The sequence below is a fragment of the Melozone crissalis genome, unplaced genomic scaffold, assembly GCF_028551555.1.
Source record: "Melozone crissalis strain CALT ecotype California unplaced genomic scaffold, PUWL_Pcris_2 ptg000068l_1, whole genome shotgun sequence".
NCBI classification, from domain to species: Eukaryota; Metazoa; Chordata; class Aves; order Passeriformes; family Passerellidae; genus Melozone; species Melozone crissalis.
In genome coordinates, this window is record NW_026535846.1 from 7,380,275 (window position 1) to 7,394,553 (window position 14,279).

The 14,279-nt window shown below is 55.6% G+C and overlaps 1 protein-coding gene across 1 annotated transcript in view; it reads right to left on the minus strand.

The window, feature by feature from the left end:
* Positions 1-19: 19 nt before the first annotated feature.
* Positions 20-14,279, minus strand: part of DRP2 (dystrophin related protein 2) — a 30,082-nt gene continuing 15,822 nt past the window's right edge. Inside the window, exons 6-24 of the mRNA XM_054289632.1 lie at positions 13,639-13,907; positions 12,717-12,863; positions 12,124-12,202; positions 10,780-10,840; positions 10,338-10,399; positions 10,007-10,081; positions 7,900-8,101; positions 7,063-7,148; positions 6,233-6,390; positions 5,942-6,108; positions 5,537-5,648; positions 5,050-5,186; positions 4,735-4,800; positions 4,030-4,095; positions 3,204-3,347; positions 2,421-2,658; positions 2,180-2,300; positions 1,958-2,044; positions 20-1,219 (exon numbers count right to left, since the gene is read on the minus strand). Of these exons, the coding sequence (XP_054145607.1) occupies positions 1,200-1,219; positions 1,958-2,044; positions 2,180-2,300; positions 2,421-2,658; positions 3,204-3,347; positions 4,030-4,095; positions 4,735-4,800; positions 5,050-5,186; positions 5,537-5,648; positions 5,942-6,108; positions 6,233-6,390; positions 7,063-7,148; positions 7,900-8,101; positions 10,007-10,081; positions 10,338-10,399; positions 10,780-10,840; positions 12,124-12,202; positions 12,717-12,863; positions 13,639-13,907 (2,297 nt within the window). The 3' untranslated portion in view covers positions 20-1,199. The remainder of the gene's footprint in view (positions 1,220-1,957; positions 2,045-2,179; positions 2,301-2,420; positions 2,659-3,203; positions 3,348-4,029; positions 4,096-4,734; positions 4,801-5,049; positions 5,187-5,536; positions 5,649-5,941; positions 6,109-6,232; positions 6,391-7,062; positions 7,149-7,899; positions 8,102-10,006; positions 10,082-10,337; positions 10,400-10,779; positions 10,841-12,123; positions 12,203-12,716; positions 12,864-13,638; positions 13,908-14,279) is intronic.

Sequence of the window (14,279 nt, forward strand, 5' to 3'; positions counted from 1 at the left end):
CCCCCCCTGCGTGCAGCCCTGCCCTGCCCCGAGGGCTCAAGCCTCTCAACTCTCCTCATTCTGTGGCTCCAGAGCACCGGGGCCATGTCAGCCCCTGCTCTGGGTCACCCTGCAGCACCTGCCTCTGCCTCCTTCTCGACATAACACAGCACCAATCAGCCAGCCCGAGGGAGCCCTGGGCACCAGGAGCCACCACCCCCGTGCTGCCCTGCCAGCTGGCACTGCCCCATGGCACCCACAGCCAGGAGGTGCCTGCCTGTCCTGCTGCCCTCCCGCACCTGCATCACACCAAGGCGGCCCCAGGGCTGAGTATGGCTGGAGGAGCCCTCCCAGCCGGACAGGGAGCTGGGGCTGTGCAGGACCCTGCCATGGCCAGGGCACAGATGCCCAGGACACCAGGCAGGGTGCAGCACCTGCTGTGGGCGCAGCTCCCTCACTGCAGCCCTACAAGGCAGCCCCAGCAACAGGAAAGGTGCTGGTGCCCTGGGAGCTGGTCTGAAAGTGAAGGGCAGCTACACTTAAGGTATTAGAGTTTAATAGAGTGAGTCCATGAGAGGATTTAAGTACAGTATATATATATATATATAATATATAGAAATATATGCAAATTAAACAATAAGGCTCTGTTATAAAGACCCTCTCAATATAAGGCTACTAGCTGGGCTGAAGCTCTAACATGGACTCAATCCCTACTCCATAAACCTCACAGACTCTCTCCTGGTGGTGTGTGCCTGGCTGGCTGCAGAGCCTTGGGTGGCAGAGCTCAAACCACAAGGCTGGCAGCTGGTCACTGTTATAAAGAGTTATTTTAAAAATTTTGTGGCTCCAGGAGTGTTTTGGTGCCCACAGGCCTGGAGGCTCCTGGGCAGGGATGAAGAGTGGGATGCTGAGCTCTGCATCCCCCGAGGGTGCCACGGGACACTGGCAGTTTTCATGGCTTCAGTTCTTCCTTCTGAACCATCCCACCCAGGCTTGGACACTGTGGCCAGTGACCCAGCCAGCCTCCTGGGGAGCCCACAGTCCCACTCCTGCATGGCCTATGTTCCCCTGAGATCTTCTGGAGCTGGCAAGCATCCTGCACCACCAGCTCGGAGGGAGTCTGTGTGAGGTCTGCTGCAGCACAGGGAGCATGGCAGGGAGAGAGGGGAGGAAAGCAGCCAGGGAGCTGGTTAGGAAAAGCCTCTGGCTCACAGGAGGTGTTAGATAAGGGAGGTCATACCTGGAAGAGAAATAGACAGGTCAGGAGAACAGGAGCCAGAGCCAGCTGGTTAGAAGGGGGCTGCTGCAGAGCCAGCAGGATCCTGCTCAGGGATGGCAGAAAGTGGGCAAGAGTCTGCATGGGCAGGCCACCAGCTCATGTTAGTGCTGGCACCAAGCAATGGCTCCCCCTGGCAAGAGACCAAGTGCTGCCCTGCACTGGAGCACAGAGGGAAGGAGCAGAATGACCAACACCAAACCCATGGGTGAGTGGAGTGCCATCCACACGCACATCCCTGCTGGGAGGAGCCATCCACGAGCAGCCAGGAGAGCCTGCACCATTGCTCCCATCTCACCAAGCTGCTGGGGCCTCTCCTGCAGAGGGGTCTGACAGGGACGAAGGCAGGAGGGGGCTCAAAGCTGTCACTGCAGGTGGTGCTGGCACTCTGTCCATCCTCACGGTGGGCTGCACGTCCTGAGCAGGGCAGGAGGCTGCCCTGCAGCTCATCACAGGGATCTGTTTGCTCTGTGCTCTTGGCAGCTCTCATGGCCTCTCCTTCCTTGCAGGTGTGAAGCAGCCTCCTCCTCCTCCATTCCCAGGCCACACACCCATCCCAGCAGCACTGCAGCAGCAAAGCTCTTGGCTGAAGCACTGCAGGTCATCAGCTGTGCAGGGAAGCTGGGATTGGGGCAGGGCTCTGTGGGAAGCCTCACCTGAGGGAGCAGTGAGAAGTGAGGGAGGAGGATTTCACTCAAGTACCTCGGGAGCTGGGGAAGGCGCTCCGCAGCTTCTCCATGATGTCTTCCAGGCACATGCTGACCTCCTGGGTTTTGGCTTCCACCTCATCTGCAGCAGCAAGGAGGGCAGGGGGGTAGGAAAAGGCTCTCTGGACTCACACCTGGCTGCCAGCATCTCTGCAGGATGGCAGGGTGCAGGAACAAGGCAGCAGGGCCAGGAGCTCAGCCCGAGCCCACAGCTCACCTGCAGTTTCAGTGTCAGGGGTGTTGTGCTCTCTCTCCTTTGCCTGGCTGCCTTCTGACTGATGTGGAGATGAAGCCAAGGAGGAGGCTGCTGAACCATTGCCTTCTGACTCTGTGGGAGGCTGGAATGAGAAGAGTTGTTGTGAGAAGGTTGTCATGACCCTCTGTCCTTGGCTCCCCCTTTGTGCCACTGTCCCAGCCCTGCTGTGGCAAAGCCCACCCCATCCCTGCTCTGCGCTCACCTGCAGCAGCAGCTCCCTCAGCCTGTGCAGCTGGGACTCCAGCTGCTTGTTGTGGTCCTCCAGGATCTGCATGCGTGTCTCCAGGCGGCTCTTGTGCTGCCGCAGGATCCGCGCCTCTGCCAGCAGCTCCTCGTTCCGAGGGTCCTGCACCGACTCAGGAGAGCCTGAGGCCAAGGTTGGGGACTCCACTGCCTCGTCATGCTGCCACTTCAAACGTCTCAGCTCTCCCTGGAGGATCCTGCAGAACAGCCCAGGTCAGCATCCCCTCAATGCTGCCTGCAAACCCGGGGAGCTGCACATCAGACAAAGCTCTGCTGTTTGCGAAGCTTAAGGGCCAGGATGCTGCACTGCAGGGTGGCCTGTGAGTGGTTCTACCCCACACAGGGGTTCACAGATGTGCAAACACATCCCAAGAGGCTGAAAACAAGGGCAGGGAAAGCATCACCTCCTCCTGAGCTGGTGTGCCCTGCCTGGAGCCTCACCCTGATCCACAACAGCAGCACCACTGCTCATGAGGGGCTCAGGGACAAGAAAGGCAGAGTGCCCTGGGCTCACTTGAACTCATTTGGGGTTCAGGAGGGAGCAGGTTCTCTGGATGTATTTGGGGAACAGAGAGAGCACAGCCTCACTGAGTTTTAGTGCTTAGCCCTCTCAGCACCTGCAATCCCCAGCTCCAGCCCCAGCAGCATCCCCTGCCTCCACTCTGAGCTCTGCAAGGCCTCCCCAGCCCCTTCCCCCCTCCCAGGCCATAACCCCCACCTTCAGAGCTGCCCATGTCTGTACCTGTTCTCATCCTCCAGGTGGGCCAGGACTCTCTCCAGCTCTCCCTTGTCATCCATGTTGAGGCCTGCTGGGCCCTGCTGGCTGCCCCCAGGCTCCCTGTCCGTGATGGGGCTGGAGTGGCGCAGCAGGTACTGGTCCTCATCCCTGTTCCAGCAGGGGAGAAACACCTCATTAGGAAAACCATGGATTTGTGTGCCCCTGGGGAAGGACAGTATGGAGGGAGGCAGCTTCACAGGAGAGCTCCTGGCTGCTCCAGGCCCAGAGCTCAGAAGGGGCCCAGCACCCCTGATGTTTGTTGTTGGGGGAATGTGGTGTTTGTGAGGGTCCCCAGGACGAGGTGAGAGATGTGAATTTGACTCCATGTTCTCAGAAGGCTGATATTCTATTCTATTCTATTCTATTCTATTCTATTCTATATTATTAAAAGAATGCTATACTAAAACTATACCAAAGAAATAGAGAAAAGAATACATCAGAAGGCTTAGCAAAAATTATAATGAAAGCTCATGACTGACTCCTCAGAGTCCAACACAGCTAGACCGTGATTAGTCATTAATTAAAAACAATTCACATGTTTAGATAAACAGTCTCCAAACCACATTCCAAAGCAACAAAACTTTAAAAAAATTGAGACTTCTCCTCTTCCTAGGAGAAGGAATCCCAGCAAAGAGATTTTTCAGAAAAGATCATAGTAACAGGGGTGCCCAAGAGCCTCTCACTCAATGGGACTGGGAAGGAAAGCATTTCTGTTCCCTGGCTAGGCATGGACAGAGCCACAGGAGCCCTGACCCATCAGGAGGTGAGGAGAAGGGAAAGGAGAACTCACAGGCTGTCATCAGGGGACAGGCTGTCACTGAAGAATGAACAGTTCTGGCTTTCCATCTCTGCAAGCCTGGAGGGAAGTGAAAAAGGTTGAGATATGGTCAGAGACATCCTAAATGTCTGCTCAGCTGCTTGCAGACCCTCTCTGCAGGGTCTCCCACCTGGCCTGCACCAATCTGTCCTTCTGCACAGGCTCTGGAGAGTTTTTCCTTTTTAGAAACCAAAATACACTGCTTCCCTGGCTGTAAGTCTCTAGAATAAAGAGCTGCTGCTGTGCAGTTGGCTCAGCCTCCACCCTCACAAGCAAAGGAAAGGGATGTAGGAATTCCAGCTCCAGCCCAGGAGCTGAGCTACAAGTACAGGCTCCCTGTACCCCCTGGGTCCCCACAGCAAGGGCAGAGGCACCACAAACCACAGGGCAGCAGCAGTGGGAAGCTGGCAAACAGCTCTGGTGAGGACACAGAGCAGAACAACCAAGGGAGAGCCCATCCAGCAGCGCATCCTGGGCAGAGCAGGACAGCACATGGAGGCTGCTGCATTCTGCTGTCAAATGCATGGTCTGTGCTGCCCCAGCCATGTCCCAGGCAGGTCTGCCTGGCTGTGCAGGGGCAGGTGGAGGGGTCTGTGACCATCTGTGTGCCCCACAGCCCCCCCACACCCATCAGGGCCATGCCCTGTGCCCCAGCAGGACAGCAGAGCCCTGAGGTACCTGCTGGCAAAGTGCTCGATCCTGGAGTGGGTGTCAGCGTGGGGTAACATTGGGGAGGAGGCTGGGCTGCAAGAGAGGCACACTGGTCAGCAGGCTTGGCACAGACTGAGCCTCCTGGCTGAGAGGAGCCGGGGATGGGCTGGACAGAGACTGAAATCCCTGTCCCTCCAAGAACAAGGTGGCAGATCACCCCCAGAGCAAGTGCTCCTCCAGCCCTCCCCCAGGAGCCCTGTGTGACCTGAGATGCTCCTTCCATCCACAGAAGCCATGGCTCATTCTGGGCCTAGAGACAAAATCCAGGGCCCAGCAACTCACGTCTCAGAGCAGTCAGCCTCGAGCACAGACTGCACGGGCAGGTAACCCCTCTGGGGGTGCTTGCTGAAGTACTGCTTGGACCTGAACTTGTTCTTCAGTGTCGTGGCAAAGTCCCTCATGTTCTCACTGGATGTGGTCTGCAGAGACACAAATGTGACACAGGTGCCTGCTTAATGGAAAGGGGGGGACCACAGCTCAGCACCCACAATAAGATAACACCCCAGGCTGGGCATGAGCTCCATGCGGGGGGAAGAGGCAGATAAAACTGAGGAAGAAGCAAGGAGGGCACACAGCAGCTCTGTGAGCCCATCATGGGGCCTGGCACAGGCCAAGCTGGGCACTGGGGCCATGCATCCTGCTCACCACGAGCCCCAGAACAGCAGGGACACAGGCAAGGGATCACTTGTGGGGCTGCACCAGCCCAAACATCACAAGGCTGCTGCCCTGCTCTGTGCCAGGGCCCTCCCAGCCCAGCCCAGCTCCTTACTGGGGTGTAGTACTCCATGATGGGGTAGTGCAGCTTGTTGCCCTTGCTGGCTCGCCCCGTGAGGAAGCAGGTCTGGCAGATATCCACATTGAACTGCTTCAGGCTCCGATACCTGCAGAGGTCAAGAGGCCATAGGGAACCACTGGAAGTCATCAAAACACGTGTTTAAAGCCCAATAAGAGGTCAGTGGGAGGGGACAGAGGTGGCCTGAGTTGCTCTAACACCCCAGTGAACCCACAGTGCTGATGGCTGAAGCCCCCAGGAAAGCACTCTGCTCCTTCCCCTCAGCTGGCACCTGCTCTGCCCTGCCAGGAACAGTGCTGGCTGCAGAGTCCCAGCTGTCCCAAGAGCCCAGAGCAGCTCAGCTCTGTCCCTGGGGCCAGGGTCCCGTGTCACAGCCCTTACCTGAAGCCCTTGATGGGGCACTGGCGGCACACAGAGCACTTAGTCTGGTGCTTCACCTGCTCGGCCATGGTGACCCGGTGCAGCACCGCCAGCCACACCATGGACTGGGGCTCCAGGTTGGCCCACTCCAGGAACTGGGACACCTCAATGGCAGACTTCCCATTGCTCTGGGGAGGGAGAGCAAGGGGCTGCTCAGAGCTGGGGCCTGGCTGCCATGGGGTGCAGGTCCCCTGTCGCTTCGGGAGCCTGTCCCCAGCACAGACAGGGCCAGGGCCATCACCCCACACTCACAAAGCGGAAGCAGCTGCGGATGCTGGGCTCCACATTGCTGCCCCCAAACGCTGCCACCTCCCCCAGCTGGCGAGGGACCTGGATGGCCTCATGGAGCAGGACCCCGAGGTGCCGCTGGTCACACAGGCCCCCGGCGTTGGCCACCTGGCTGAAGAGATCTGTGGGGACACACACACAGCTGAGAGCCCAGCAGGCATGGGGAGCAGGGTGTGGGGACACCAGGGACCCACTGCCCACCCCCAGCACAGAGCTCAAATAGGAGGAAAAACCTGAGCTATGATTAAATAACTTTTATCAGTGTCCTTCTAGCTCCTAATAACCAGTTTAGTGTCTTCTTCAGACATACATCATCTTATTAAACAGCCCCAGACATCCTGTCCTCTATGAATCAGCCTAATCCCTTCATTTAACCCCTTGGTGCTCCCTACGCTGCACAAGGTTCCTCTCCACAATATTCCATGGTTAAAATGCAGTGAGGAAAGCAATTTGCCTGAAATCTACTTCCCCCCAGCCATGCACCCCCTGGTATTTTCCTTCTGGAGAGCACTGGATAACTTTCCTGTGTGCCTTCTCTGCACTGCTCCTCACAGTGCCATGCAAGCAAGATCACTGCAGCACCAGGCAGTGCACAACAACACCTCCTAATTTCAGTGGGTAGGCCTAGGGAGGGAGGGAGGGAGAGGTGGTGATGCAAGCAGCTTAGTCACTGCAGGAAAGCTGTTTCCTTGCTCTTCCTGGGCAAGGAAGGTCTGAGCCAGGAAACAAAACCACTCCTGTCTTCCCGAGGTGAATTCACAGCAGGTTCAAGGGGAGGCAGACAAGGGACTCACACTGGAACTTCTCCTTGACCTCTGTCCCGCACAGACACGCGATGCCCGTCTTGAAGGAGAGAGCCCTCATCTTCCCGCTGCGGCCACTGCAGGACGAGAGATTGCACAGCTCTGCAAATGCTCCAGAGTGGGGCTTTTTGTCGGGGGGGGGGGGGTCATCAAGGCAAGCACACACCAGGCAGCCTCCCCCACTGCCAGCTGGAAGAGCAGCACGGGGGTATTGTATTTGCAGGGAGGAATGATGCATCTGACTCCATGCTCTCAGAAGGCTAATTTATTATTTTATGATACTATATTGTGTTAAAGAATACTATACCACACTAAAGAATACAGAAAATACTTACAGAATGCTACAAAGCTAATAATGAAAACTCGTGACTCTCTCCAGAGTCCTGACACAGCTTGGCACTGATTTGCCAATGAGTGAAAACAACTCACACCAGAAACCAATGAAACAATCCCCTGTGGCTAAACAATCTCCAAAAGCAAAACACAGGAGAAGCAAATGAGATAATAACTGATTTCTATTTTCTCTGAGGCTTTGCAGCTTCCCAGGAGAAAAATCTTGAGCAAAGGGATTTTTCAGAGACTGTAAATGCCACACAGGGGTTTCCTCCTAGGCTTGGCAGCCCCACAGCTCAGGGGACATGGAGGGACCTACTCTCCAAACACATTCCACAGGAGCAAAACACAGGAGAAGCAAATGAGATAATATGGTTTTCTTTTTTCTCTAAGGCTTCTCAGCTTCCCAGGAGAAAAATCCTGAGCAAAGGGATTTTTAAATGCCACACAGGGGTTTCCTCCCAGGCCCGGCAGCTCAGGGGGAGGGAGAGGTACCTGTCAAAGACATTGAGCAGCCAGTTGAGGCTCATGTCCACGCAGAGGGGCACGTTGACCAGGATGCCGCGCTCCTCCTCCAGGCGCTCGTAGAGCGCGGTGAGGCAGTGGATCACCTCCACCACGTCCATCGCCCGCTCGCTGGGCTGTAGGTCGTGCTCGTTGAAGATTTCCAAAGCCGTGCCCAAGGTGACCATGTCCACTGCACAGAGAGCACAGAGGGAACAGAGGGAAAGAGGGGAAATGGGAGAGATGCTGTCCTGCCCTAACCTGGGGCAGTGTTGGTCCCACTGTGTTGGGAAAGATGCTGGTAAGGATGGGGCAGCTCCTAGAATTTCTCTCCTGCCTGTAAACTCATCCCAAAATACCACATCTCCACCTTGAGCCACCATTCTTTGTGACCTTCCCTCCTCATTTCTGTGTCCAGCCATGGCCATGAAAATGCCCCCCATGGAAGGCTCTGTGCAGAGCCCAGTGCTGGCCTCTCTGCATGGGCCAGGTCCCTGTGGGGCTGGTGTGGGGGAGAGAAGGGGCACAGACCCATACAGACCCTACAAGCAACTGTCCAGAGATGGATCAGTCCTGTCTCCAGCTCTGACAGGGTGAGGGAATTAAGGCACAAACCTAAAACAGGGCTAGGACAGTGTGAGCTGCCCTGGCTGCCCTGCTTTCAGATTTCTATGGCTGCAGGTTATACATGCTACTGTGTTAGCAGCCAGCAATACTTCTTTCCTGAAAGTCTTTCCATCTTTGAGACCTTTTTATATTCACTGTACCCAGAGAACTGTGTGCCTTTTCCACACTGTAAGTTCACTCTGTGGATAAACCCTCCCTTCTCCTGTCAAAGCTGCTACACTCGCACTGGGAAGCCCCAGTTTCCATGCCAGGGAGTATCACTCCTGCCCACCCTTGTGTCCACACTGCCCACGACTGCATATGGCTCTGATCCATCCCTCACTGCCTCTTTCCTTCACAGCCACTCCACCAAACTTCTCGTGATGGGAAAGCTGCCTTGGCAATCTCCCTGCCCTTTTCTCAAGTATATCTTGATAAAGAGCACTTATTCAAGTCACTTCTGGAATGGAAAGAAGGCGACCGTGCAGCACGTGAGATGCAAAACCAAGGAAGCACAAGCAGCACACAGGAGAGTTCTCCTTTGCTGTTCATCCTTGTTTCCTCTCCACACCTTGCCTGCTGCTGCATGGACACCTTAACAGGGTGGCAAAAGCTTTCTTCCATTTGCATTACATCATCCTTGAATGTCCCTGGGTACAGGACAGCCTGATCACCACAGTGTTATGAGAATACTCCACAGCCAGGGTTTGACTCCCTTGAGAACCCAAACTCCTCTTGCCCTGACTCACTGCCTCCCTCCAGCCCTCTCACAGGATGTCAAGGAGCACAGGTCTGCCTGGCCCCACTGCTGCTCCCCTTCACGAACAATTAATTCAGGGGGATTATTTCCCCCAGACTGCTGCTGCTTAATTTTGACAGAGCCTTAGGTGAGGCTTTATCAAAAGTTCTGAGCAGCCAAGGATGCTGCATCTATCAGATTCCCACCTGCCTGCTTGCCAGTTCCACCAGAAACTCCTCAGCAGTTTCCAGGGAGCAGCTGCCTCTTGGAGAGATGTTTGAGCTCCTGTTGTATCATGTTCACCTGGCTATGAATCCTCCAGTTTCACCAAGAGTGCAGAAGTCAGGTTTATTGGCTCTCTTCCTCCTCTTTCAGCAGTGCAGCCCTCTCTGTCCCTGCCAGTGAGGCTGGTTTCATCTCTCAGTTACACCCACACCTCCTCCATGCTCCTTTGGAGCTGCTTGGTGAGCTCCTGCCTGATCCCACAGCTTTGTAACCCTGAGCTGGAGCACTTTGTTCTCACATCCCTTTGGACAGCACCTGCCCTTGGGTCATCTCCACCCCAAGCTGTACGAAAGGCGCTGACACAGACGCGGTGCATTTGCTCAGCTTCCCAGGCTCATCTCCCTGGATTCTCCCCTCAGTTGCCCATCCCCTGGTGCCTCCTGCCTTTGATGTGCTGATAAAAGCCTGTGTTAGTTTAAACCTTCACCAAGGGAGAGGCAGCAGGAGGGGAGCCCTTCCCACACTCACGTCTCAGGGCTTTCTGCACCCGCCGCAGCTTCATGGCCGTGCGGTACGCCGAGAACTTGATGTTGTTCAAATCCGCTGCAGACACACAGGAAAACAAGAATTAAACCACAACACCCTCATCCCCAGGGCAGGAAGCAGCAGCTGCAGCTCTCAGAGCCCAGCAGAGCACGTGCAGGACAGTGAGGAGCAGAGCCTGGCAGGGGTCACACCCCACGGCTTTGGGGGACCCTGTGGCACAGGGGGGAGCAGGTGGCCTGGGGGGATCTCACATGCACCCCACGCTGCAAAAAAGGCAAATACTGCACAAAGAGTTCTGGGACAGCCTCCTTACCCAGCGTCTGGTACAACTCTGTCATCTTTGGGTGGTCCCAGCACGTCGTCTGGGCCTGGTGGCTGGAAGCAGAATAGATGGAGACCAAGAGTCAATGTGGTAACCAAAAGGTGCAGTGAGAGATTAAAAAAAGGACCTGGCCAGTGCTGGGAGCAAGTGTTTCAGGTCTGCAGACACTGCTGCATCCCCCTGAGCACACTCCCCAGCACAGCAGCAGGAAGGATGCCCACAGCAGGGTATCCCCACTTGCTGCCAGCCCCCTCTCCCTCCAGCTGGGGCTTCCCCTCATCCTGGGCATCCCAGCAGGCAGGGAAAGCCTGGATCTGCCAGGCTGAGGAAGCCCTGCCTCACTGGAGGTGAGTTCTGCCCCCCTCTCCTCATTGCCCAGTTCCTGATCCCTCCAGGCCAGAGGAGGCCCCGGGCTGTGGCAGGGAACACTCACTTGATGTAGTATGGCACTTTGTTGGGGGAAATGGCTCGCTCCCAGGGCACCTGGACAGAGGCTGCAAGGAGAGAAACACCTGTCAGATCAACACCAAGTGCTCCTCTAAGCTGCTGGTACTTCTGCTGCCAGCCCTGGCACAGCAGGACTGTGCCAGCAGGTGGGTGCCTCTGAAAAGGCTGCACACCCCCAAATCACCAGCTGCAGGTGTTGGTGCAGGCAGGGGGATGATACCTATAAAAAAGTCACAACTGCTGGTCTTGTTAGAGACATCTCGCCTCTCGAGCCAGGGGCTTTGTATCTGGCTGAGCTCAGAACTCAGGAAGAGACATTTCCTGATGTTTTTGATGATGCCCAAGGCAACCTTGTGGTGACCACTGGGCAGGGCTCATAGCAGATGGGATTTGGGCACACAGACACAGCACTGCCTGTTATGACCAGGCTCAGACACCCAAAGCATCTGTTGTTCCTTTTGTTCCTGCTCTGTGTGCCAGCTGCAGTGTCTTGGGAAGATGAGGATCCATCCCCTACCAGCTGCCTGCCGCCCTGTGTTATACAGAGGATGGAAGCCATGGCATGACCCTTGGACATTTTCCTTTTTCACAGGTAACGTATCAATTCCAGCAGCTGGAAAAGTCACTCTTCCTTTTAGATAGGTGTGTGCAGTCTGCCGAGAAGCACAGGCCAGTGAATCCCACTGACATCCAGAGACCCTGCAGGGCTCAGCATTCCCAAGGATGGAGCCCAGGCTCTGGAGCACAACCTGCTGCCCAGCCTTGGCAGGCCTGAGAGCTGTCAGCCAACAGCTCTGATCTGTAAAAACAGCATCCCTCTGCCTCACCAGATGAATGAAAACCTCCTGAAAAGGCACATTTTCAGCCTCCAAATCACCAACAGGGGATATGAGGCACTGCCTTTTCCTGCCATCTGTTGTCTTGCTCTGAGGCTGACACAGTCCCTGTGTCCCCTGGGAGCTGCTGTGAGTGCCACAGCTCTGTGCTTTGAAGGGAAACCACAGTCAGAACCACCTTCAGTCCCACAGGGTGAGACAGCACAATGCCAGCTGTGGAGATGCCTCCTGCCTTGGTCCCACAAGGTGGGACAGCACAATGCCAGCTTTGGAGATGCCTCCTGCCTTGGTCCCACAAGGTGAGACCAATGGCAGCTTTGGAGATGCCCCCTGCTTCAGCTCCCATGCACCAAACACCAGCCTGGGGACATCTCCAGCCCCGTGCATGGCTCTGGGCTCAGCAACAGGACCTTGCACCCTGTTTTGCTGTGCCACAGCCCAGGCTGCTGTGCAGAGGCAGCCTCGTGGCAGAAGCCAGGGGATCACTCACGTACAGGAGAGGAAGTGCTGGGAGCCTGGTCCAAAGTCCCGGTGGGCATCTTGGAGCTGCTTCAGCCGTTCATTTATGGAGGCCTGGAGAGTTGAAAAATAGCTCACAGCCAGTCCAACAGGCATTTTGGATTGATGACCCGTTCAGGAAGGTTTGTGGGTGGACTCAGACATGCTCCAGCACACAGATGCCCTTCCTTCCTCTCCTATCTTGGTGTTTGTGTCCTGCTCCAGCCTGCTAAACCCTCTACACCTCCTCCCACAGGCTGAGGCAGCCCAGCCACATCTCCAGCTCACCTACATCCATTCTCTCACAGACATCAAAGCAGTCACAGCAGGTACTGACCCTCTCCACCAACACATCCTGATTCTCCCTTTGTTCCTCACACTGCCTTCTCCTGACCAAGACCTCTGCAGATTCACCAGACTCTTTCCTCACCCTGAACTGATGCTCTTCTCTCCCAGGAGCACCAGCTATAACATCCTGCTGTGCCAAACCTTACTTTATCCTCCTTGAAGGATGTCAGCAGTGGGAGCCCTTCCCAGCACCCTCCTGCCCATGGTTTATTTGCAGTGCTTGCCCCTGACTCCCTCCCACCTGCAGCTGCTTCCAGCGGGTGTTGATCTGCTCCAGGGTGCGGGAGCTCTCCATGCACAGGTGCACATCTGAGATGGCCAGCTGGTGTGCAAGGTCATTGACCACCTTCACCCCATCCTTCATGGGGGACAGCTCCTCTTTGAACAGCTGGAGTGCAGCGGGGATGGGGACACAGAGCAGGGGAAGAAGGAAAAGAAGCAGGTGAGCAGCCAGGACTTGGATCTGATTCCTTTGCTGCAAGCTAGGGTGGGCTAGGGACTGCTAAGGCACTGCTGACCAACCCTGCCACAGGGTATCTCAGCAGGGGAAAAAATACCCAACCCAATCTGCCACTAACTAGGTTGCAAATTACTCCTGATAAATTGAATTATATTTAATGATTAAATTAAATTTAATGATAAACAAAATGGGGGCTGCAGATTACTCCTGATAAATGAAATGGGGAGCTGCAGATTACTCCTGATAAATTAAATGGAGGGCTGAAGATTACTCCTGATAAATTCAATGGGGGCTGCAGATTAACTCCTTATAAATTAAATGGGGCGCTGCGGATTACTCCTGATAAATGAAATGAGGGGGCTGCAGATTACTCCTGATAAATGAAATGGGGGCTGCAGATTACTCCTGATAAGTGAAATGGGAGGCTGCAGATTACTCCTGATAAGTGAAATGGGGGGCTGAAGATCCCTCCTGATAAATGAAAAGGGGACAATGACTCAACTATGCTGTGCCACTGTGCCTGTGTAAGGTCTGTGCCATGACAAGGTGCTCAGGGCACTGCTGGCCAAACCCCCCTCACAAAGCAGGGGGGCTGTGGGAAGGAGCCCTTGGCCCCGGGATCCCAGGTGATGAGGCTGCCCTGGACTGAGCAGTGCATGGAGCAGCTCTGCCAAGGCTGGTGCCTCCCCAGAGCCAGGAGTACCTTGGTGGACTGGATGTGCTCAGGCAAGGAGTCGATGAAGAGGTCCCCGATGGGCTCCCAGGTGTCCCGCACGCTCTCAGCCTGGTCCAGGGTGGTGCTGAGCTCCTCCATGGCCCCTTTGATCTCCAGCAGCTGCTCCAGGGTGCGCTCGATGTGGCGGTGCTGGTCCACGCAGCGGGCTGTGAGCTTCTCCCAGAGCTCGCTGGCCACGTTGGCCTGCTTCCACACAAAGCGGCTGATGTTCTGGATGCGGTGCCGTGGAGACACATCTGGCAGGACAGAGGGAGCAAAAATGAGAGCCCAGCCCAGGGGAGAGAGGGGCAAGGGGTGGAGGGAGGACAGGGAAATTGGAGATAAAATAATCGAGGGAAAACTGGGCAAAGGGAAGGAAAACAAGTAATAGTAGTATCCATAGTATCCATCTCTGCACCAGCTCCTCCTCTCTATCCTCACAGGCTGTGCTGCCTTTTAAAAACCTACCCCAGAGCACATCTGGTGCTGCCTCATGAGGTGCCCCCATCATGGACTGCACCAGGAGCCTCTGCCTTTTCCTGGGACAGCAACACTGCTCTGTGCCAGTCTGACCCTTGGCCAAAGGACTGGGCACAGCCTGCGCATGGTGGTGTGGGGCAGAGCACTGG